The following is a 25,499-nucleotide window of genomic DNA, read 5'->3' as shown; positions in this document are numbered from 1 at the left end:
GAAAAAAATCATTCTTAATTTAGGGATTAGATTTTTATTTTCAATGAAACTTCATCATTACTTGCACTTAACATGTAGATTATATCATGGATATGGAAAATGTCAGCATCTGCAAAATGTATATATACATTTTCCATTATCAGTGATTTTCTTTATCATAATCATCTGTCAGATGTTTTTATCACTGAATATAACTTGTATGATGTAATGTTAACTCTGTTGTTGTACAGACCACATACTGTGCTGTTAGGGTTGTAATAATTTAATGAAAAAAAAACTTAACGTGAAGATTATCCACAATGTCAATTCAAAATGATTAAATATGAGATTTAAACATTTTTAAATACCTGTATTTTATTTGATTTTGATTTGAAAAAAATGTATTGCAGACATGTAAAAAAAAAATAATAATAATAATAATAATTTAAAAAAAACAGACGTGTGAAAATAAAACAAAGCAAAAGGTTAAATGGTCTCAATCAATGACATGTTGGAAAGTATCTCTTTAAATAACATAAACATGTCCCAAAATGAGTAGGATGAAGTGAATACTTATTTACTGTATATCTACTCCTTTTAATCCCAAATTACATTTTACATTCCTGGGTACCTTGTGCAGTCCCATTATGTTTAAATAAAAGAACATATATACACACATGCATACACACACACAAAACATACATCATTAAATATATTATACTAGATATATTATATTAATGTTATCTTATTATGTATAATACTATACTATTACACATGTATAATGGACAAGTTTTATTATCTTATTATTTCATTATTTTGTTACAAAAATTTAAGTTGTAACCACATATATTTTTTTAACATTTATCTTTCACACACTAATACACTCATACATCTACAACAATATCTAGTGATTTATTAAATATATTAACTATCAAATATAATCTTAAAAATCTGTATTTGCATGTTTAAATTAACTGTCTCTTTTGCTGCATCACAAATAGATGTGAAATGTGTCGAATAGATAAAAGTGATTATATCCAAATAATTGGTCTAATGAGGCAAAGTGGTATCAAACTGACAAAGTCTCAATATATTAAAGGTGTACAGAAAAGAAAATTGAATTTGAGCCCACTTTGGGTCATAAAATTAATGTGATAACTCATCTTTCAGACGATGTAGGCCAAACTTTGTGCAAAATTCTATTTTTGAGTAAATCCGGGATGAAAGTGTGTATTTTTTTTTTCGCATTGGATAATGCAGGCGCACGGATTATACGTCAGCCTGTACACGATTCACCAGCCACTGATATTGGATCCGTCATCCGTCATTCAAACGTCTGAGACACGCACACACACACGGAGCTCGGGCTCGCCCCAAGCTTTGAATATCCCGCCCGCTCGATAACGACCAATCAAATTCGTTTTCCTCACTCGGGTAAACTCGTGTTGCAGCTCGTGACAACTCGGCGCGACAAACAGGACAAACGGCCATTTCTGTACACCTTTAAAATGTTTGACACCGGTGCATTCAAGGTTTCAAAGTGACCTACAAACAGCCTGGCTTCAGGGTTCAGTGGATTATATTTCAAGAGGATGCTTCACTTTTTATCAGTGTGACTGTCTCTTCCCACAGACTCAGTCTGAATACGAGTGGAAGATAGGGCTGCACGCTAGTGGAAGCATGAAGGACACAAGTATTCAAAGAGTGTGTGAGAAAAAAACTGTGTTACAGTATATACAGTAGTAATATGAAGAGAGGGTCTAGACCTGATATGAAAACTGCCTTTAGAGAATTAGTTTCTAATTGATTTGATCCTGTACTCCTGATCCCTGAACTTTCTCCTGTTTCTTCCTCAGTGGATGTGAGGGTCTAAGGACAGAGGAAGTTGTTATGATGCTGTGGAAAGACCTTTGAGACAAACTGCTTGTAAAAATGGGCTATACGAATATAATTACCTCGCCTTGCCATTAATAAAAAATTAAGAGAATTCTCCCCAAAATAGACAAATAACATTAAAGCCACATATTCATGATATTTCCTATTTTCTTAAGCGTTAAGTCACAGAGTGTGGACCAGACCAGTGTTTAGTTTTTATTTCCACTTCTGGTCCTCATGGTATTTTGAGCTTGTGACAGTGTGTTATGGTAGTTCAGGACCAATAGAGGGCACTCATGTTCTCAGTATGAAGTAGCTTGACTCACGTGTCATGCAGGATACACTGTATGTCACATATATTCATGTAGCCTAATATTTCAGGGCTAAGAGGCATGCACTTTAACCATTCATCCACCAGAGGGCTCCCTCATCCTATAGTATGACTGAGGGAGGATTTCTGATACTTTCCATTCCCCTAAGAGGATATAGAAAGCTTCATTCCACAACATTCACAGTGCTGCTGTGCAGTGTTGTCAGCAAAGTGTTGATGTGACTGAGTTGACAGGATGCCAACAACACAATAAGCTACTTGTGAAACCAATGAGACAGACCCTAGTTTTGTCAGATGGAAAATAATGGAAAGGTCAAACCACTATGAAACATCATGGAATCCCTTATGTCCATACCAAAGTATGTTCTAAATAAGTAATGTGGACAAAGATACAATAGTTGAAAGGTGATTACAAGAAAAAAGAACTTGTAACCTCATGGCCATGGTCTGCACAAACTTTCAAAGCCATCATTTAATCCAGGTCATTTATAAAAATGTGGCCTACTGTTTACTGCTGCCCCTGTAGCTCACCTGATGGACTGTACTCTTGCCCCAAGAAGATCAGTATCAAGTTTGTCTGAACACAAACATCACCACCAACATCAAGGTCTCACACAAGTCCAACTAACAACAAAACATGGGTGGTACGTGGGATTCAGACCAGTCATTTTAACCATGGGACGTAGGTGACATCAGTTCCTGCTTCCTGCTTCCAGGTCTACTGGGATTGGGATCTTCAGGACCTCATCCAAGTATGGCACAGGATCCGGGAACACCTTATCAAAGATGAGATCCAACAGTTCTTCTACATAATCTGTAAAACAGAGAGGATGAAGATTGTTCAATAACCCAATAGTGCTGTTGCTGTCAGGTCATGGGAGAAACACAGGAGGAACTGGACCCAATTGCAGACAAAATCACCTGGTAACAGGTAACAAAAGGGTATTTATTAGAAAAGGCAAAAACATAAAAGGGGTCTCCACAGTCCAACAGAAAAAAAACAAAGCATCAACAAAAAAGGGTAATAAAAAACGATGGGTCTCTGGCAGAACCAACAAAAGTAGGTAGCATGTATACATGTATACATACCTGCTGTCAACCATTTGTTCTTGTCCCTGGAGGTGTGTTGTGGATGCAAACACTGAGGGAAAGCAGGGTCTTCATGGGAGTGGATGTCTTGGACATGATTAAGGATGGAGGTCCACTTTGCCACTCTCTCTGGTCCTGATGAAGAGGAGGATGCTGTCCAGTAGAGGTAGTTATTTATGCTGCTAAGCCACTTCTTCAGTTCCTCACATTCTTTGTTCTATCTTCACCAGCTTCTTGGACAGAAAACAGAATCTGTACGTCAGTCATGTTCACATACACAGTGTAGGTTCAATACAAGTTAACTCATGGAACATATTAGTAATTATGATAACAGGAAATGTAAGATCCTTTAGTACACCTGACGACACGTGTGAGTTGAAGCCTGTAGTCATCACGTTTTTTTTCTCTGACCTGGTTAACTTTGACTGATGACATCATGCCATGCCCCACCCCTCTTTCTCCCATTGGTCACAAATATACATTTTAACAAATAGAGGAAGTCCTGGACAGGCTGAGTTCACTGTCTGCCCAGACACTGCAGAATTTCTTCACAATTAGTGTAACTTGATGGACAGAACCAACCTGTCCTGTCGGGTTCAGGCTTGGGCTGAAATTAATAACTCTAATGTGAGCAGGGACATTTTTATCCTGATGTATTTTCCCTCTTAACAAATACCTTTCTCCGTGTGCCGGACGTCGTAGTAGTGTGTGATGTTGGTCTCCCTGGTGGTTTTGGTTAGGAGGTTAGGGGGTGTGTCCAAGTCATTTGACATATTTGAGCACTTTATTTAAAAAAGGGCCTTGCTGCTACTCCTTAAAAAAATCCTGGTGGAAACACTGTAGGATTTATCCATCCAACAAAGTCATTACAGGGTGTAATAATAATGTTAGAAGTGAATGTGTTTTTCATGGGAATACTAATGAATGTTCATTGTCCACCTCAGCAGCTGCTGTTGAGCTAAACCAGCCTCATGAATATTCAGAGGTTAAATATCGACCTAAAAACTCTGCAGTTTTTTCTTTCTCATCAGTAACATATAGAAAGAGACATTTAGCACAGTTGATTGATAATGTTCAGTTTCTTTGTTTCTTTGACTGTAGCTGCTACTACAAAGTCTTTACTGGGACTTTCATATGAGATAAACATTGACATGTGACATTAAGACTTTCACACACAGAAGAGACAGAACAACTCCACTACATTTATTTATATTCACATTATAAACGTAACCTGAGAACAGTGTAACAGTGCCATCAAAAATATAATATGATTTGATAATAACAAGGACATAACTTGGACAGAAGCAACAGGACAGGAGTCTCAAAGACACTAAACAGTGTGTGGATGTCACAGCTCCAAATCTAATGGGATTTTACCGAAAGTTTAAATTTTTCACTTCAAATGGAAACTTTATTTATACTGACAGTAGCCCTTAATGTTTCAAAAACAGTAACCTAGATGAAACAGAGACAGTCCTGGATTGTGTCTCTTGGTTTTTTCACTCACGGTCTGTTATGTCAGAGGACGGTGGTTCAGACAGAGTCCAGTTAGATCAGATGGAATGATACTCAGAGAGACTTCACAGCTGTGCATTGACATTTTCTATCTTACGTTTGTTTAAATGAAGCTGGCAGAGACTAGCCTCGTAAACCAGCCTCTCGCGGAAGTGCATTTCATTTCATTCCGAGGGAGAGTCTGGCCTCATCCCCATTCTAAGCGTTTGGACTGAAACCCTCAGAAGGCCGAGCCAATCAGCGTCGCCCGCTGTGATTGACACAGCACGTTGGCCAATCAGGGACCGACTGGTGCAAAGCCCCGTCACTACACCAACTTGCTGATTGGCTGAATGGGGTTGTCTGTCAACGCTACTACCAAAGATATTAAACCGGCTTTGCTACTACTCCCGCCCAGCTCCCGCCCACCCCAACGCTTAGAGGGGGGATGAGGCCAGACTCTCCCCAGAAATGAAATGAAATGCATTTCCGCGAGAGGCTGGTTTACGAGGCTAGGCAGAGACCATAGACTAAAAAGAATGGACGTAGCACCGTGACGTCACCCATTGGTTTGGGGGAGTCTGTTTTGTGATCCTACTACGGGTATTTGAACTGCGCCATCTTGGATTTTAGTGGGAGTCTACTTTCCATATTTGGAGAGGTGCGGTGGTTAGCCGGCTGAGAACCCGCCCACTGAACTGGAAGCAACCAGCTAACGGCCGGTAACTATGTGAACCTGTCACTCAACGTAACCACGCCCCCATTTATGTAAGAATTTTAAGCCTAAACAATACTAAAACGGTTGTGTCCACAGAGGTGGAAACTATCGGTAGAGACCAAAAACAAGAAATGTACCAGGCTGTAAATATGTTTTTTTAAGCTGTAAAGTCGGCTATTTTAACACGGGGGTCAATGGAGAACTGGTCTCTTCTGGTCCCAGCCCCCAGTGGCCGCTGAAGAGAACCCACAACTCCCCCCTTGGCAGAGACCAAAGGACAGCAGACAGAGAACCAGTGAAACTGCTGCTGTCAGTCCAAGATAGAGGCCGATCCTTCCCCGACTCTCTGGTCTCATTGGTCCTGGTGTCTCTGGGCCTGGTGTCTCTGGTTCTAGCATCTCCGGTTCTGGTTCATCAACAGCTGCTGTAAAAGACATAAAAATACTTCAAGTCCAAAACTGAAATGTCAACTGTTTTTGTTTTTTTACCATTATTTTTTTACCAGGAAGTTTCTTGAGATCAAATCTAAAAAATCTCTCTCGGTGCAATAGCCTACATGTGACAAACAGAACAGGACAGAACAGATGTTTGTGTGGGTAAGCCGGTGCATATTCTCATTTGTCCAGGTCATAGTATTTCAAAGGAGGTTAAGATGTTTGTGTGTGAAGGTCATGATGTCTGTTTCCATGTGCAGTTTATTCGATGTTGTGATCATAAATGACAGTGTTAGTAAATGATAGAGCTGAGCAGACAACTCCATCAGGTGTAGTTCAGCAGCAGAGTCTGTTCAACACTGATAACCCTCCATAAACAGAGCTGAATCCACTCACCAGTGACGTTCAGGTGACATCCCTCAGAGCCACTCTGGGATTCAGTGACGACCCGACACCAGTACTGTCCTGAGTCCTCAGTCCTGAGTCTGGACACATTTAGTCTTAATCGTCCTTCTCTGAGGACATCTCTGTCACACTGGACTCGTCCTGAAAACTCTTCATCCTGAGTCTTTGTGTCTTCAACACCCTCATGTAGAAGATACAGGACTTTTGTCTTGTTATCATCAGTGGTCAGTTCACAGTAGATACTGTTGGGCTCCCACTGAGTGTGGGTGTTGGTGGTGAAGGTCCACTCCAGTGTGATGCTGTGGTTCTCCACTGCCTGATAGGAGCTCAGGAAGTCAGTGTGAGGAGCAGCAGGAAGCAGCACGTCATCTTCTCCCTGTGAGAGGAGACACAGCAGCACTGACAAATGTGAAGATCTATCTATCTATCTATCTATCTATCTATCTATCTATCTATCTATCTATCTATCTATCTATCTATCTATCTATCTATCTATCTATCTATCTATCTATCTATCTATCTATCTATCTATCTATCTATCTATCTATCTTGTATATTGTATAGTTTGTTCTTTTTATTTTGCTATTTTATTATGTATAGTTTGTTTTTTATAATCTTATTCTTTATATTCTTATGTTGTTATCGTCACTGTGTGTCTGTGCAATGCTGCTGCTGCTGCACTGTAATTTCCCAGCTTGGGATCAATAAAGTCTATCTATCTATCTATCTATCTATCTATCTATCTATCTATCTATCTATCTATCTATCTATCTATCTATCTATCTATCTATCTATCTATCTATCTATCTATCTATCTATCTATCTATCTATCTATCTATCTATCTATCTATCTATCTATCTATCTATCTATCTATCTATCTATCTATTGTTCCAACAGTGACTGTAAGTTACTTCTCAGTTGGTTTGGCTCATTTCTCTAAACAGAAATTACATTCTCAAAACTCTAAGATCATTTGGCAAAACAGTGTTACAGTTCAGCACAACACCATAGATCACTTGCAAAAGCGCATATCTCTCAAAATTCTGTTGCGAACAACATGTTCTATTTCATATAACAAAAATAAAATCACTACAACATAGAAAATGACACTGTTTCTCAACTCTTTAACCACAAGCTTCCTCTGAGATTGTGAAAGATAAGGTTTACATTGACAGTGACTCATTCTCCTGAGACAGATGGCCACTTTGACCATGCACAGTGACATTTGAACCATTTGTTGCACTGTTGTGTATTGATGTCTTATTATTGTTGTCAGGTCCTGCAGGCCTGTCTCCCGCAGAGGATGTGTAGAGGAACTAGGAGAGTCATTACACGACTTTTTGCACAGGAAGAATGAGGTGCTCCTATTTTTTACTCAACATCCTTTGAGGTTAGCAGGTTGTTCTGGTGGTTACGGTAGTGACCGTGACTTCCAAATTCAAGTTATTTAGCAATTGTTATCAACCAGACCGGAAACGCAGATGAGGGGGTGGGGGGTGTACTTTTTAACACTAAGCTTGTACCACATGTTTCCTCTGCTTTTTGATGCCCAACACCACCCAGGAAACTCTTGTCTGCTGCTCTAACGCAGGACATCTGAGACTAAGTAGCTACTTCACTAACTATTAGGATAGATGTCACAGACTCTGTCTCACCCCAAGCTTCCATTCCCTTAACCAAAAATATGTCTGCTCCCTCTTCTTCTTGTTATCAGCAGGTACAGTAGGCTGATGGGTTTTTTTTTCTTTTTTTCTCTTGTCTGCATTTTTTCTCTCATAGCTCAGCACCACCAGAGGTGTGAGGTGTGATTCAGCATTCATCCTCCACCCAACTGACTACTCACCCCCTCCTCTCAGACCCCCCTCTCCCCTCCCACAGCGATACCCCAGACGACACCTCTACACGAAAGCTTACAGACGATGCTGCTCCCTTATTGAAGCCTGCCCTAATTGCATCCACTCAAACTAATACATCTGTATGCAGATGTGCCACTATGCTGTGCCGAAAGCAAATTCTGCCGACTTGTTGTGCAGTCCTTAATAAATTAAATTAAATTAAATGAACTCCTAACCCCCTACGAACCACAAAGAACTCTGTGATCCGCAGCTTCTGGCTGTCTTGTCCCCAAAGCAAACCACAAACTAACTGGAGGAGCAGCTTTTACTGTCTACGCATCCAATTCCGGAATTTCTTCATTATCCCTCCAGTGGCAAATCTTGTGCAGCAACAGCAGGAAAATTAATGTTTCTTTATTTCGAACAAGACAATAAATAGGCTAATAAATAACCACACAAAATAACAATAGCTACATTGAATAAAATAATTGTTAGTAGTTGTTAGTAATGTCAAAATACTGTTTTGTGGTCTGTTTTTATATTCATGCATTGCACTGGGACAGTTGCAACCGGTCCTGTCAGCCGTGATAAAACCCCATGTGTTAGCTAAACAAAGTGCTCTTGATACTAATCATATCAGCTAAAAGTTAACATATAACTCCTTTAAACCAGATAAGTTTGAGCAGAATCACAAAAAGAGTGACAACAGTTTTGACAAAAACAAAGCTCAAGAAAAAAAATACTTCCATACCTCAAAAACAGTTTTTTTTTGCAATAAATCCTGGAGCATCTTTTGAATTCAACTGATTTATCTCTGCAAGGGCTGGAATCCAACTAAGCATGTGCAGTGTGAGTGTCATCACTCTACTGTAGCTTGTTCCTGATTGGAGAAAAATGACATTGCAACCATCCCCTGTTGCAACTGTCCCCGGTCTCCCGTACGGTACTGGACCATATTACCATATTACCATAAACTCGACACCTCCGCTTCCTTTGCTTTTGTTATCCAAAGCGTTCCACAAAGTCACTCCACAAATTGAAATGTACGCTTCTCAAATTAGTATGGACATGGGCTTTCTTTAAATTATATTTTCCTTTTTAAATTAGGCTATAGCCACTATGGCCACAGCCATAGTCTGTGAGTAACAGTAAATTGTTGTAGGCTGCCACCTCAGCCTTCCTGTGTTGTGTCTGTTGACCCTCCTTTACCTTCACTAAAGTGCCTGCATGCCAGTAAATGACCTCTGACTGCCATCTAGTGGCCAGTCTTTCGTTGAGGGAGCAAGGTGTTAAGGGAGGAGACTATTGAGCCCCGTAAACTCCACCTGTGCCTCCATCTCCATCACCTCGTCCTTCATCTGCTCTGAGTTGGCGTCGCGTCTGTGCTGCTGAGTTCCTCCTTTGTTCGGATTATTTGTGGCTTTCGGAGTAAGTTTCTCTCTGGACTATGTACCTATGTACAGTACCATTATGTCGATTAGGTTGCTGCAGTTAAGTTTGTTTCATTGTTATTGAGGCAGATGGTTCCCCAGACGGCACCTTCAACACCATAAACGATTAGCAGCCTCAATTTCTGGGTTATTGATCGAGTTTTAATGATGATTGTAAAACACTTTCTAATAAATGTATATATTTTTTTAATTTCTATTGAATGGGGTACCAGGAAATTGTTCAGGATTGATTTATTAAGGACTGCACAACAAGTCAGCAGAATTTGCTTTTGGCACAACATAGCAGCACATAGTTCTGTGTTGGCAGAGACAGACACAACATCAAGCATTACACATTATACACATTCAAAATAGACAAGGGTTAGAGGTGAGTGGAATTCAGTGACCTGATGCCAGTGGGGGAAAAGCTGTTATACGGTAGGCTACATATTGTTAATGAAATGTTTCACTTTAGCCTTTTTAATCAAATGTCCTTTTTTTCTTTCTGTATTTATAATTTTCACAGTGCAACAGCAGTTGTAAACTTATGCATCTGTTCAAATCCCTCCATCATCTTTCTTTGAAGCCAAGGGTCTGCTACACTGTCAATTAATACATTTATGTTACCAGGAAGGATTGATTCTTTGCTTTGTACATTATTTGAGCTTCAACTGGTAGCAGCAAAGTCTGGTACTACCAGCTAGTAGCTCTGGGTTTTTACTCAACCTTTGCTTTGTTTTTGTTGTGCTTTTATGTGTTTTTGTCATATTTTCTCAACTACTGATGAACACCTGTGGGCAGAGGAGATTCTTCAGGAGAGGAGCTTCTTTCATTTAAAATGGAGCAGATCTGGAGGACGCCACCCTGTTCCAGCAGAGATGAAGGTGCTTTCATGGTTGCCGTGCTGCCAGTGCAAAGATGAAGTGGGGATGTACTGTAGGATACATCTTCTACCATCAGTCATCATGGAAATGTCAACTCTCTGCCCAACCAGAGTGATGGACTGCAGATACTGGTGAAGACCCAGAAAGTATAGGCTTTTTTCAAAATAACAATACTTGGCTACATCCCACCAATGGCTACTGCTGAAGTTCCATGTGAATCTTTCCATGAAGTTGTTGCTCGGATACAGACTAAACATCCTGAGGCATAATATCTGGAGATCTGGTGGAGGCTATTATGGCATATACGGCTCCTTCCCACTGCAGGATGGAGATATAGGCTGATCTTTTTTAGCTTTTTAATTCTTCTGAAAATGGTAGATGAGCTGACAGACAAATGAATTTCACTTTGGGAATTAATAGGCCTATAATTCTTATTTGTATTGATATTCATATTCGTATTTGTATTCATATTGCCCAGATTGGTATAGGCTATAACTCTGGAGCCCAGCCAGAGTTACCTTTGGGTTCTTGGTTCCCTCTTTGACTCTTTGGCCTGGTTGACTCCATGTAAGAATAATGGAGGCCACTGAGCTCTTACACCTCACACCTGGTTCGTTTGGAGCAGTTGTTCCGAAACAGCGTTTCACCTCAAAGATCGATTCGTTTGGTCATATGTGGACACAGCAATCGCGCTTGGATGCGGAACAAGCAGGCCAAGATCACTTAGAAACAATAAGTGCGGCAGAATATTTTTCCAGCCTTGCCCAGATCTGTGTCTTCCTACAATTCTTCCTACAGTTCCTTCAACCTCATGGATCTCATTTTGTTCTAGAGCTGTAAGGCCTTATGGTGTTTGTCTTCCAAAATCATAAATAAGTCAACATCTTGACTCAGCTGAAGGTGTAGAACCATCTCAACGATGACCAAAAGAATTTGAAAAACTGGGGGGTCTGAGGCCTACATTACTTTCTGTATATACAAAAACTTATTCTTATAGATGGATTACAAGAACTTATTCTTATGATTTGGTTACATAGGCTACATCCTTGCTCCAGACCCAAACCCTCTGAGCCCTGATCGGCTATACGTAGCCTGTAATTTGAAGGAACAAAAGTTTGCCTGGGCTTGAGACTGCTCTAATGTCAGATTATAGACACTCTGCGTGTTTGATATGTGTGATCTGGTCCTGGATCAGTTCTATACAGTTAAAAATGTTGCTTTTTTTGTTATTCACCACTGGATTTGTTTACATTTTGTAGGTGGTATTTCAGCAGATGTTCATATTTGCATCTATATATCTATATATAATCCCGGTTCGATAAACTAATACACAGTAATACCACAATGTAACACAGGCGTTAAAAGTGTGTGGTTTCCCTTGTCAATCTAAAATCACATCCCGGGTCTCAGTGAAGAAACATTTTATGGGACAAGATTATCAATGATCAATGATCAATGACATTATCCCACTCCAGGCTGTGATGAGTTTGTGTGTCCCTTTACCATCTGATAGAAAAGTGACTGCCTCAAGGTGTCCACCTGCTGGATGAATGTTGTCATGTTGGCTTCAGGCTATTCACTTGTAGCTCTTCAAATTATGTTAGGATAGTTCAGCATAGTTTAGGACCAACAGAGGGCACTAGTGTTACTGGTGTGGAGTAGCTGACTCAAAAGAGTCCTCATTTGCTCACCACAATGAAATAGATAACTTCATCACTTTACCAATGGCTTGTAGGCTAAAGATCACACAGACAGATTCAGTCATCATTTGACTGGATGTTTTAAATTCCTTCAAAATAAGGATAGGCTATGTGACCATTTCAGTGCAGCCTGTGGCATTTTATAAAAGCTGGCTATAGCCTATGTCCTACCTTTACTGCTGTCCCCTACTTAAAAAAAAAAGAAAATGTTACTTTAAACCTACTGAATTTTACTGGAATAAGTTAAAATATAAAGACACGGCCCATTACATTACGAAGGAGATGTGGGTTTAAAAAGAAAAATCAAAAAGGAGAAAGAGAAGTAGGATAGCCTATTATGACAGCCTTCTTTTGACAGGCTACAGCTAACCTACACTATGGGCTATATTAATTGGGTAATAGACTGTAGCCTAGGCTATATGGGTAAACCATAAGTAAAAATCATAGACTGTAAAGGTACAAATAAATAAATCCAATTCATCCAATTGTATTTGCTCCTTAGTGTAAACTCCACCCGCCCGGGACGTCAATATTTTACCAAACAGGCCAACCCTAGACACCCAGGAAGTGACAGCCGTAGAAAACAACATTAGCGAGAGAGTCTGAGTGAGAGGAGCGGGGGCAGCAGCTGTGAACCGACCAGGAGCTCTTTTTCTGTGTTTGTTGACGTACATATTCTTCTCAGTTGTTACTTTGTGCTTTTAACGATGTCGTCTCACACAGTAGAGAGACGAACACCGAGCACTGCGCTGTGTTTTGCTGCAGTTGTGATGTGCGTCGTTAGCTTCGTTAGCCTGGGCGAGTGCCAAACAACGGCACCACCTCCAACTCGTAAGTCCAACATTACTTTGAAAAGCAGAGTTTGTAGTTCACGTTCAGGTCGTGTTTTACTGACCTTAACGTCACCGAGATAGTTCATTTATTGTTGTTTTTACTCTACTCTGTGGTTGTATTTTACAGCTGCTGAGCCGTTAAACTCCCTTCATGACTTCTCGTTACTTTCGAGTGGTTAACATTTCCGTTTCTCTGTGTTTTCAGCCTGCTCTGCCTACAAAAACTGCGACACATGCGTCCCACACGCCAAGGTAGGCTACTGTACAGTCTGAAAAACAGCAGCGTTTTAGTGTGCGTGTGTAGGAGGAGACCTTTGCCTTGATAGTGTAGCTACAGCACCTGTCATAAACAGTGGTTTGCTGCTCCCTCCCTTGTTTGTGTGCACACATCCACTTCCAACCACACCACTAACAACATCACTGCTCTGACCGTCAGGCCTGTTACCTCGGATAGGCAGTGACTGTAAATGAGATGTCACGGTTTGTCTGCTGTGGTGTTGTGGGTCTATAAAAGCTCAGTGACCTTGTTTGGCTGAACCCTGTCTCATTTACATATGGCCTATTTATGATAGAACTAATGGATCCCATTCTTAAAGTGATTAGAAAGAAAAAGACAGCATGGTTGATTGTGGCAGGTATGTTTGTGATGTTTTTTCTTCCATTCTTGAGGGAGCAACTTTAATGTAATGTGTATGTATTTTAATTGATGACAGTCCATTGATCTTTCTACTAACTCTGGTTTGAAGAAAGTTCATCCAAAAAAAAGGAAAACAACACAAAAACAAAAAACCTACAGAAGGTTTTCCACTAGAGTTACGGTTAAGCTGATGTCCTAATGATTTGTTGTGTTCAATCTAAAGATGTTCACTAGAACAAAACACAGACAATCCATAAACAATACCTGAAATTGATTACCAATAGCTACCAACCATCATAGTTGTTCATGCTGTTTTTAAATGTATCTATCCACCAAATTATCCTTGTCTTAAAGCCATTCAGAGGTTTGATTGTTGTGTCTTGTCCTCACAGTGCCTGTGGTGCTTTGCCACCAACAACTGCACAGAATATCCAGTGAGCTGGTTGCTGCCTCCAGCCTCCGTGTGCCAGCTGTCCCAGGCCCGCTGGGGAGTGTGTTGGTGTAAGTAGGCCTACTGTACATCCGTCTGATTTTGATGTGAATCACCGTTCCTTCAGGATGGATCCTTTGGGATGACTAACGTTTTTACTGGAGAGCGCTGTAGAGGGAAACAGCTGAAAGAAATAGTGTCAGCAGTTCTGGTTATGAGTTTCAGGGAAACTGAGTGGTGATATGAGGAAGTTGATGTGATGTTTCAGTGCGGTGAAGCGACTTCAACATGCAAAATAAACACAGGTTATATAAAGATATGCAAATTTGAAAAATAATTTTACTTTATTAACTATACTTACCAGATGGAAGCCCTAAAATGACCCACCTCTGTCAGATACACATTGGTTTAACTTTAGGAGGCCAGTAGCTGAGGGATATGATGATCTCATAGGTAATACTGAATTGTTTTAACGGGGGGACAATTTGAAAAGACCCCTGATTGTATGAAAGTATTTGCCCAAAGTTTTCTGTTCCTCTTACCTCCTGTCACATTAGTGTCACAGAGGTTTCACTCTACCTGTTTTCCTCTTAGTAGCTGTACCACATTACAGGCTTCAACACTGTAAGAGCAGTGAACCAAATCAATAATCGAAGCTCAAACAGGTGTTACACATTTTTCAAATACCCTGAAACTCATATTTCATACATGTTAACACAGAAAAGCAACCCTAGTCCTACATTAAAACATGGAGCAAACCTATCTGAGAAAGTATTAAAATAGTGGAAGTAGATTTGGCTGCAAGTTAAAAATACTTATTACTTCTCTTGTTAGAAATGTTTAGACCGGATGAAGCAGTTGACTTAACAGAGACCAAGAACCCTTGATGAGACAAGAGAGTCGGCCTAATTATCATAGTATATAGAAATATAGAAATATGCTAAATGTAATCCAGTCAAGCTACGTATCCAGTATTATAACAGTAGGGTTGTAAATGAAGAATCAGGGAACTGTTCTCTCTCATTGTTATGACCTGATATCTACTGTTATAGTGTTTTACAAGACAAAGAGATTAATATGTTACCAACCAGAACTGATAATGAAGCAGTAAAGTCACTGCTGTTGGAAGACATTGAGCCTCAAGTCCCGTTTGATGTCTTAGTTATGTTTCTGTGGAACTGAAAGTGCAGTGTCTACGTAGTTTTAACATTGCGGTGTAATAACCTGCAGTACCACAGAGAAATCAGCAGGTGGCACCATTGCCAAACGAGTTAAATGTTAAAGCTGTTGAAGTGAAGAGAACCCATTTAATCTATTACTGGAGTAGACATTATGACTGTAAAGAGTGAGGATACCAACTGTTTGTCTTTCTTTGTGATCAGTGAACTTCGAGGCTCTGATCATCGGCATGGCCGTGGTGGGTGGAACCATCCTCATCAGCATTGTTGTGTGCTGCTGCTGCTGCTGCTGCTGCAAGAAGCGTCCGTCAGGGTGAGTTCAGTGATGTGATGTCCCTCCTGTCTCCCACAGTGTGAATGACTCAGAAAAGAGCTGTGACTTGTTTAGGTGTTAAAGCTTTTACTGCCACAGCCAGTCATCCTCCACCAGCCAGACCTCAGATGTTATGTTAAATACATGATTCTGAAATGAATTAGTTATTTGTTTATCCGTCCATCTACCCACACACCCCCTTTCTTTCTTTGTTTCTTTCAAAGGTCTTTTTATTGTTGACAAAACATGCATAAGACAGTCACTGTACAGGAAGATAATTTTAGATTTTATGGAACAACATCCACGCAACACATAGCCTACCCCTGCCCAAATATGGTCAAACACATACAACCACTGAAAGAATTGTGGATAGACAGAATAAAAATGATTTAAAAAACAAAAAAACAACCATGCTTAGAAAAAATACATTATAAATAACTAATAACAGAGAACCGAGACAATAGAAAAGAGAGGAAGAGAAAAAAGGTTCAAATACATAGAGAGAAAAAAAAGAGGGGGGGGGGGTACTCTGAAATTATTGTTTCTCATCATTTTTTCAACAACTTTATTATTTATGTCCAAGGCGCAATTAGTTTTGCAGCACAAGAGGAACAGACACATAAAATGACGTAAGTCCAGAGATGGTGGTCAGCCATACAAGGAGACACAACCACAAGTCAACAGCAAGGGTGATGAATGACAATGAATGCATGAAATATAAAAGATATAAAGATATTTCATCCTCTTAGTCTTCATGGGTTAAATAGTCAGTTAGTGTTATTATTATAAAGTTAAATGGTTCTTGCAGTCAGTGTTCTCTGCTGTCTGTCAGTCTGTCATCCTTCGGTTGATCAATGTAGTATTGGAAACACTTTCAATTCAACTGCACCATGTATTTCTAAACTTAAACAAAATGCTTTTTAAAATGGTTAACAATGTCATCTAGTGTTCCACTGTTGGGCTTCTCCAATATTTAATAAATACTGCCCCCTATCAGTATGACAGAAAAGGAGATGCAGGCATTTTGATTGTTGCCTCATTGACCAAGAATCTATGGAGGAGTTATTACAAATATTGTGGTAATTTTCTGTTCTGTACCTTCAGTTTGTAAATGAGAATTCATGTTTGTAGAATTTGTACATGAAAAAAGTGAATATTATTATTACAAGTTTATAAAAATAGAGAAGCAGGTGGCTTCTTGTCCTGTGTGACAAGGTTTTTCTAGACTCTGTGGATGTCATGGAGGTGTGTGTGAGTGTGGGCATGATCCTCATTTTATTTCATCTATGTGCAGCCAGTTGTATTTGCTCATTTGCTGATTGGTCATTGGTTTCTGACACACTTTATTATACACCAAGTTCTTTTTCTCCAGCTGCAGACCTAATGAATGAATCATGAGCACGTGTATGAAGTGTATAACATTTGTAGATTCATGTAATTCAGCCCATGCAGATGAGTATGGTTGCTCTTGGGCCTCATGAGCCGTAGTATTTCTGACAGTGTGCCTGTGCCTCCTTGTGTCTTCAGGCCTGACAGAGATGAGGAGAGATTTGCCAGGAGGAGAGAGGAGATCAAACAACGCTCTGAAGAACGGTAAGAGCTTCACCCCGGGCCTGAGTGAAACAAGCAGCAAATGATAGCCATGGTTATTTAGATAACGGCATCACAGAGCAAGATGTTTCTCTGCCGTTAATAACTTCCTTTTATGAGAAGAGGTCTTTATCTGTCTTTTTATGTTTGGTAGTGTAGTGAGTAGAGTGCAGAGCAAAGCTACAAGGAGAGGGAATCATAGACAAACATGACTCTGGGCTCCAGGCAACTTTTCAGCCTGGTCACACACGAGCTGCTCAATTTATATATACTGCTCCCTAGGAGATATCCATCAGCTCTCTGATGACCTGCAGCAGAAACACTGTGTCCGCTGTTGTGCACATGGTAGCTGGGCACTTTGTATCAACACTTAACTTTATTGGTCTTATAGAGAAAGCCTGATACCCTGTCAGGATAGAGCGTAAGGATGCATTTGTCTCTGAAGTTTCTTCTAGGCTAGTAGCTGAAGCTAAGCTAACGCTGACCGTATTTACCGAGCAGCAGCTCTGGTGTTGACAGCAGACTGGAAACACATCTGAATCATTTCACACTAACTCACCTGCAAAAGAACCAGACAAACCCAAAGCATCACGTCTGCACCGGAAACGCTACAGTACCGGCTGACCGTTAGTTAGCATTAGCACGATGCCATTTTCTCCACAGAGCTATCAGGATCTGGCCCCCCTGTGCTCCGCCTCACGTGACATCAATGTACTAATGCTGTTGGTCCAGAGATCATTTCATGCCGACGTTGCCGTCGATCCAGATGTAAATATTTTGGACCCATCAAAATTTATACAACAATTATTTACATACTATAAAAAAAGAAAATTCAGTTAAATTAATACTTTTATGCTGCACCCCTCTAGACGTTCTGTGGGTGTATTATTTTTGGAAAACTAATCGTTTTGATGAAAAAGTTGTAGCTATAACCTTTAAAGCATTACAGGAAGTAATAGGACAGACAGTCAGAATGGTCAGTTTTTTGGGACATCCAAACATTCATAGATACAAGTGTTAAAATGTTCCAACATCCTTCTTCGGGAGGTGTGAATGAAAGGGGAAGACAACAGGCTTTGCCATCACTAAAACCTAATACGGTCTTTAATAGAGGGCTCCTGAGGTACGGGGTTAAGTTTCCAATGGCGACCATGAACTGTGATGTCACTGGTTAGACTCCAGCTGGAGATCTGTCTCTCATGTTTCCCATCAGATCTGTCTGTGGCAGTGAGGAAGACTTTACCTAATATTTAGCATTAACATTAGTGAATCCCAGTAGTAAAGGGCCATTTTTACATTTATGCTTGATGTGATTCAAATGTCTCTGAAACAAAATGTGGACCATAATGAACTAAAAAGATGATAATGTAGGTTAGACTTCAGGCTGTTCTCTCTGGATATTTTTGCCCATTGCGAGCTCAGAGAACATCCCATAAGAGGGGTTTCCTCCAGTGGAATGATCCACGGTCCTCAACAAAGGGTCAATTGTATATTTGGGAATCAAGAAACTGGTGTTGGTGTGCAGCTCCACGGAGTGTGTGTCCCAGAGGAGCAGCTCAGCTCAGTCTTCCTCTACTCACATCCCAAAACACCAATTGGATTGTCAGGGCTGAGCAGCTGCTCTTTGGTAATGTGCTCATAAATAGAGTGGGCTACATCCTGTGGACGATCCACCACTGTCAAAGAGCCAGTGTGTGTCACTGTGTGTGTTGTATCGGTCTTGTCAGACCTGTACACCCTCCACTTCCTGCACTCCGGAATGCTGCAGCCTCTTCTTTCTGTGTGTGTGTGTGTGTGTGTGTGTGTGTGTGTGTGTGTGTGTGTGTGTGTGTGTGTGTGTGTGTGTGTGTGTGTGTGTGTGTGTGTGTGTGTGTGTGTGTGTGTGTGTGTGTGTGTGTGTGTGTGTGTGTGTGTGTGTGCGCGCTCCCAGTGCAATCATCCAGTGCTCCAAGCATGGCCTGGTGATGTTGGTAAACGGGGCATTCATGCAGAAAGATAGGCAGTAACTGGTTTATCATTATGAAATGTAGTGCTGGGAACACCCGAGTCCCACTTGTGTGTGTGTGTGTGTGTGCTGTAGAGGCTGCCAGCTGAATGATCCAGCCTCTGTGACTCTGTCTCTCTCATGTGTGGAGTCAGGCTTTCCTCCTGTGGTGAGCATGATCAAATCTGCAAAGTCACAGTTTAGCGCAGTGACCTACATAGAAGAGGTTTGTGTTTGTGTGTGGGAAGTTGAGAACAGACAGGACAGGAGCCACTGTGGAAGTGGAGTGCAAGTCGACTCACTGAGGAACAGTCTGGAGGAATTGTCCTCAAATCCCACAGGGGGAGGAACCCTTCATGTTTTTGTGTGCTAAGTGATGCAGTTTTCACCATTTCTGGCGTGGAAGGAAAGCATATTGAAACGGTCACATTTATCAGAACAACATGGACAACTTGAACACACACCCATAACACCTTTTTTTTTGCCGTGCCTCTCACAGACGTTTATAGAATTAGAGCTGTATTTATTTATTTATTTTATTTATCCTTTATTTAACCAGGTAAAACTCAATGAGATTTAAAAACCTCTCTAAGAGTGACCTGGCTAAGAAAGCAGTGCGCAAAATAACACCACATAGAATTATACAAACGGTATAAACATTTACAAATTACAGAGGGCAAGCACAGGAGTCAGTGGATCTTCGTTCTGGATCCTTTAGGACTGATCTGAGTTGAGTCAGTCCTAGATCCCTCTGCAGCTCGTTCCAGCTTGAGGGGGCAGAACATTTAAATGCCTTTTTCTCCAACTCAGTCCCGACTATTGGGACCTGCATCTGTATGATGTTGTGGGATCGCAGGCTGTAATGGCTGCAGGTTTTACGCATACGGGGGGAGAAGACCAAGTATAGATTTATATATAAAATGTATGTTTAGAGGAGAGAGCTGCTGAAAGGCCAGCTCACACTGCTAAACCTGACAATCAAATGCACATCACTGAATAGATTGTTGCATTAACAGTGCACTTTAAAATGTAATTCAATCACAAACTTTAGTGGTTATGTAAGCACACAGGCTGACACTGTCTTATCTGATCCCTGTAGCTGAGCAGCTTCCTGTATCGACCACATGACATAAGGGAACAGAACGATGCGCAGAGGCACGTTGAGGGTCACACCAGGGTTAGGGTTAGAGAGTTCTCACAGTGAGGACGGCTCTCAGCCTGTACCGCTTTGGGAAGCTCCGCCTCAGCAAGTTTAGGTTTTATTTGATCAAAGTCTGAGAAAGAAACAGAAATACAACGCCGTCCAAAGTCAAAGAGAACAACCTCAAAATAAGATTCTCTGTGGTCTTCAGATTGAATCCATTGTCTCTCATCTACACCAGCGCTGCTTGCCCTTTCTCACTTCCTTCTCCTCCCACTTGTTGAACTGAGCTGTATTAATCAGGAGGGAGGTTGAACATGTCAATTAGCAGCGTACGAGGCAGCAGCAGGGCGGAGGGGACAGATGGCAGCCTGAGCTCAGCCACCACGACTCCTCACAGATCATTACCTGGCAATAAAGCGCTGACTGATGAACACCAGCGCTTTGTCACGGCCCCCGGAGGACCGGAGTGTAAAACCTCCTCCTGAGCTTTTGTCGTCCCTTTAGAAAGAGGCGAGCGTGGGGCCGAGGAGACGGAGCAACAGGTCAGCTCTGACGGCAACACAGCAGCTACAGAGGAGCTAAGAGAGAGTTGAGAGGAAACTTGAACTGACTGTTTGTTCACAGGTTGTTCACTCTTATGTAAAACCTTCAAATATTTCCCTCTACTTTTGGATTCTTCATCTTCCATGTTGTGACCGTGGGGGATTGACTCTATTAGTGGCACTGATGGTGGGAGATCAAACAAGAACTAAGTTCAGCAGTTGATCTTCTTATCAAAATGAGTAATTAGCCTTTCTCTGTATTGTCTTTTTTCTGGTTCCATTGTCTGGTTAATCTTTGGAAATCAAAAGCAATTATAATATTGTCTTTATCAGTATCAACTCAAAGTGAAACATAAGCGTCTAAATTTGAAAATTCCACATGCTACAGTTTTGCAGCTTTCACCAAAATGTAGCCCCAATACTGCAGAAACTTTTATTACAAATTATGAAGCCCATCACTATGTTTTTTTTCAAAAACTGTATATGTTATTAAACCTTTCTTGTCCCACAATTTTTGCTCAGTTGTCACCAAATTTGACTACACTGCCTCTTCAGACTGTCCCCCACAAAAATACCACCCGGCTATTTGAAAAACTGAGCCTACAGTGCATGAAAACATTTGACTGTAAACATATACCATCCAATACTTACTAAATACATTTTCAATCTTCCTGAAAAAAAATGAGAATATTTTGGTATTCATTCATGGTCGATGAAGTTTGGCAAATATCAGAATTTTATCTCAAAAACTGATTTTTTTTAAAATCTCAAACTGAATTTTCTAGAACTTTTTAAATTCTGCTATCATGGGAACAACTGCAGTCAATGTAAGAGTGGCATTTTTAAACATCACATTTTCTCTTATGAAGCAAAACACTTATCATTAAAAACAAATCACCAACATTCCCATGCTGTCAAGATGCAATTTATGTATTATCAGATTTTAGTCTTGATAACAGAATTTCTGACATTTTGAACATTTTTAAAATCTTCCTTGACAACTGCTGCCCGGCTTTGAGTCCCTGAGTCTATTTGAGAAGCCACACACCTCATCTCACTTCCAGCCAATTAGCTCAATGAGTTAGAGGATGGTTCTTGGTGTCAGAGGTTGTGAGTTGTTTTTCTATTTTGCCTCTTGTTACTCAGAATTGCCTAAATTCTCCTAAAATTGCCCCGACCACTGCTGTGAAGCAGCTTTAATTTTCACCTGCATTTTTAGTGACTCAGTCATCGTGATGATATTTTTTACATTTATTTGGTATTTTTACATTCAAGTTGATGTAGAGTCTGAGCTGTAGTTTGCTTCATATTGACTCAGTGGTAATCTGTGATGGACTCAGAGACTGGGTTGCATCAGATGAACCATGTTACAGGTGAAAAGACAGATATGAAACATTGATCCTCCATCTGTTTTTCTTCTTCTGTTTTCTAACAGGAAGGGGGAGAGAAAGGCAAAGCACGACGAAATCCGCCGGAAGTATGGTACGTATGAACCCGGGTTTACATTATATCACTGTATGTTCTCCATTCAACTCCAGTTGACGATGTGATACTGAGTACATGAGCCAGTGGAGCTGCAGTCCAGCACGCTGCTGGATCCTGGATGTGAACCTCCTCAGACGCTTGTTTAACCACTTTCACATTTTCCAGGACGTTGTCATTGACTTTCATTTCCATACTCTGTGCCAGCAATGCATTATTCAACACTAAACGCAACTCCCCCAGCAAGGCAATGCAGGTCACGTGTAGGTTACACCAACTCCTGTCTGTTTAAATCAATGTGAGCATAATTTATCATACGCTGGTGCCACATGTGAGACCCCTCATGACTGTGAACAGGACTTTACAGGTCACTGAAACAGCAGGATAAGGTCTGTCTCTGAACAAAGAACAGTGTTTTATTTATTTATCACTGGATGAGCTTTTGTTATCAGAGTCAGAGTCAGTTTGTTAGTTAAGATCTCGGTCCTTAACAAGAAACTCAAGCAGCCAGGGGAGAAGACAGGATGGAAACATGATGTGTACTGTTTATAATAACTGTGTAAGAAGCACATCTACTGTGGGGGCAGTGATGTGCAGGCTGTGATAGATTCACCTTTACCAGGTCACTTTAATCACTGGCTCTGTTGAGCATCATTGAATTGGTTGAAGAAATGGTTTCTGGCTATGTTTGGTCAACGATCTCAACAAGTGAGAACAAATAGACCTGTTGTTAGTGTTAAGTTCAAGTGTCAGCAGGTTTGTCATCTAGACCAGGGAACGCTGCACTAAAATGAGAAAGGTCATGGCTCACAACAAAGTGTGTTTACTGTTTACAGATGCAGTTAGTATCTCCAGATACAGCAACACAAACATCAGAGCTGCTGACAGCATGAGGGTCAGGTCTCATTCTCAAAGGAAAAGAGTCATGGCAGAGGAAGTAGTGTTTAAATACAGACTGTTCCTCACACAAGGTGTCAGTTATCAAATATATGTGTGGAAATTAGGGATGTCACATTTACTAGATTTCACAATTAACTGCAGTATTAAATGCCACAATTAATTAATCGTAAAGATTCCTAAATACTGTCACTTTCAGAAAAAGATGACATTAGAACCATATTGAGAGTGAGGAGTTGTCGTCACAGCTCAGAATCCCAATACATCCATGTCAGAGCCCCGCCCCCCTTCTCCGCCATGATGGAAGGATTCCGGTGGCAAAAGCCATACTAGTCTATGGGCAAAACAAAATCGTCTACTCCGTAATTTACTGTTTTACAATGCCGGAAATCACTGCTGTGTTAAAAACTGCTCCAGTGATTTACTTTCTCCTTATTCTTTCTTGTAATTTGTTCATCTGTTGGCGCAAAAAAGAGCTAGAATTTAGTCCGTCTCTGTGCTGTTCTGATGTGTTGCCCCTGGCAACCGATAGCGTCTCCTTCCATCATGGCCGACTGGCTGCTCAAATCGTCACGTGACTCCTCACTCTCAATAGACAGATCAGTGCAACTCACACGAATGAAAACAAAGTGACACAACAACCGCGTGTGTAACTTTGTACACCAAAGTAAAGGTACACAGTAACTGGGTTACATTACGTTAATGTCAATTTACATAATGTACAAAAAAAAGGACAAGAAACCTGCACAGAATCACATCTGAAGATCTTCAGAACCGAAACGTTTAAACGCTGCCTGCTAAATACAAAATCATAGGGGAAAGTTTACACCTTTTAATCCTGCACCTGCACACAGCCCTCTTTGGATGTGCGCACTCTTTGTCCTCAATTTTCATAATGTATCAATGAGTTGGTAGGAATTTTAATTTGTAATTTAAAATAAAAAAAACTATTAAAATAAACTTTTAATAAACTTAAACATTTGGTATAGATGGCAATTAGTGACTTTAATATTTCAAACATTTCCCTTGGGAGATCAATAATTGGTCATGCATTAATAGATACTTGAAATATTATGTGTATATAATTACATTAGTAATGTAATTATATTTTGACTCTATTTGATTTGATTCAATTCATAGTGTTGTGTCTATGGCAATAATCGTACTAAGAAAATGTATAATCGCTAGTGGAAATCTATGGGAAATGTAAGAAGAATGCTGCTCATGTGTTTTCATGATGTCTCCACTCTGCAGGTCTGATCGGAGATGCAGACCACCCGTACAGCAAGTTTGAGAACGAGTGAAGCAGCTGTGCTGGAGCAGGTCCACCGTGTTGAGCTGCTCTTCCTCTGGTTTTAGTTTGGAGCGTTGCCTCTTTCTCACACGAACCACAAACATGACAAACCACAGAACGCCGTCCCCGATCATTCAACCCTGACAACAGTCTTTATTTCATTCTTTTCAAATCACAGTCCTGATTGAAGAAAATCTGACATTTATTTTTTTTGCCTTGTCGTACCTGATGAGCAGTGAGTGTTTTGTGTTGGGTGGATACTGCACCTTGTTTTTAAACTTTATGCAATTTCATTTGTTTTCTGATGTTTAATGATGTGATTTTCTGGCTTTTTAGATGTTTCATATCAGCCTTTGCACTTCTTACGTACAGTATTGATTCATGAAATAAACAGTAGTGACTGTACTGATGATGTAGTGATGTGTCCTGACACATGAATTAAAATCTGTTTCTTTTATCACTGTGGTTTGGTTCATTTCTAGACATGAAGTGCAGACAACGGTCTGTTCTGAGGAGAATCTTAGACGTTCCACTGCAGAAACTTCACATCACTGCTGCGTCCTCCAGCAGCCACATGCTGACTCATAATGACAGCAGCACCCAGAGGACACACAGGGCAGGACAGTCCATCACCCTCAGTCCCAGGACCCACTGACAGCCTCACCTGTCTTAGTGATGACTCCACAGTCTGTGCTGCATCTCCATTCTGCCTCTGGGGAACTTAACAAGTGGAGGTCACTGTGCTCACATCCACATGTATTGTTGCTTACTAACACTAGTTCCAGATTGAACATAAACGTCCCAGTTCCATAATTCCATTGTCCATGTTGACATTAAGCTCTAACGGACATTGAGAGTCATTTCCTGTTCATCTTCATTTACTGTGAACTCATAAACATGAGACACAGTAGAGTCAGCAGATGATTATTATGGATTTGGTGCACTGGACCGAGTCTTTATGAACTGCTGTTACATACTGGGTGGAACTTATTCTCTCCTT

The 25,499-nt window shown here is 40.6% G+C and overlaps 1 protein-coding gene across 1 annotated transcript; it reads left to right on the top strand.

The window, feature by feature from the left end:
* The first annotated feature begins 12,752 nt into the window (after positions 1 to 12,752).
* On the top strand, positions 12,753 to 24,956 carry LOC310998947 (pituitary tumor-transforming gene 1 protein-interacting protein). Its single transcript, XM_083989211.1, has 7 exons — positions 12,753 to 13,006; positions 13,214 to 13,260; positions 14,038 to 14,146; positions 15,458 to 15,566; positions 17,094 to 17,159; positions 22,262 to 22,308; positions 24,460 to 24,956. Exons 1-7 carry the CDS (start codon positions 12,883 to 12,885, stop codon positions 24,507 to 24,509), a joined length of 552 nt encoding a protein of 183 aa, XP_083845337.1. The 5' UTR covers positions 12,753 to 12,882; the 3' UTR covers positions 24,510 to 24,956.
* The last annotated feature ends 543 nt before the right edge of the window (positions 24,957 to 25,499 follow it).

Source organism: Trachurus trachurus (assembly GCF_905171665.1).
Source record: "Trachurus trachurus genome assembly, chromosome: 16".
Classification (NCBI taxonomy): Eukaryota; Metazoa; Chordata; class Actinopteri; order Carangiformes; family Carangidae; genus Trachurus; species Trachurus trachurus.
Note: the sequence above shows the minus strand (reverse complement) of the source record. Positions and strands in the feature narration are given on the sequence as shown.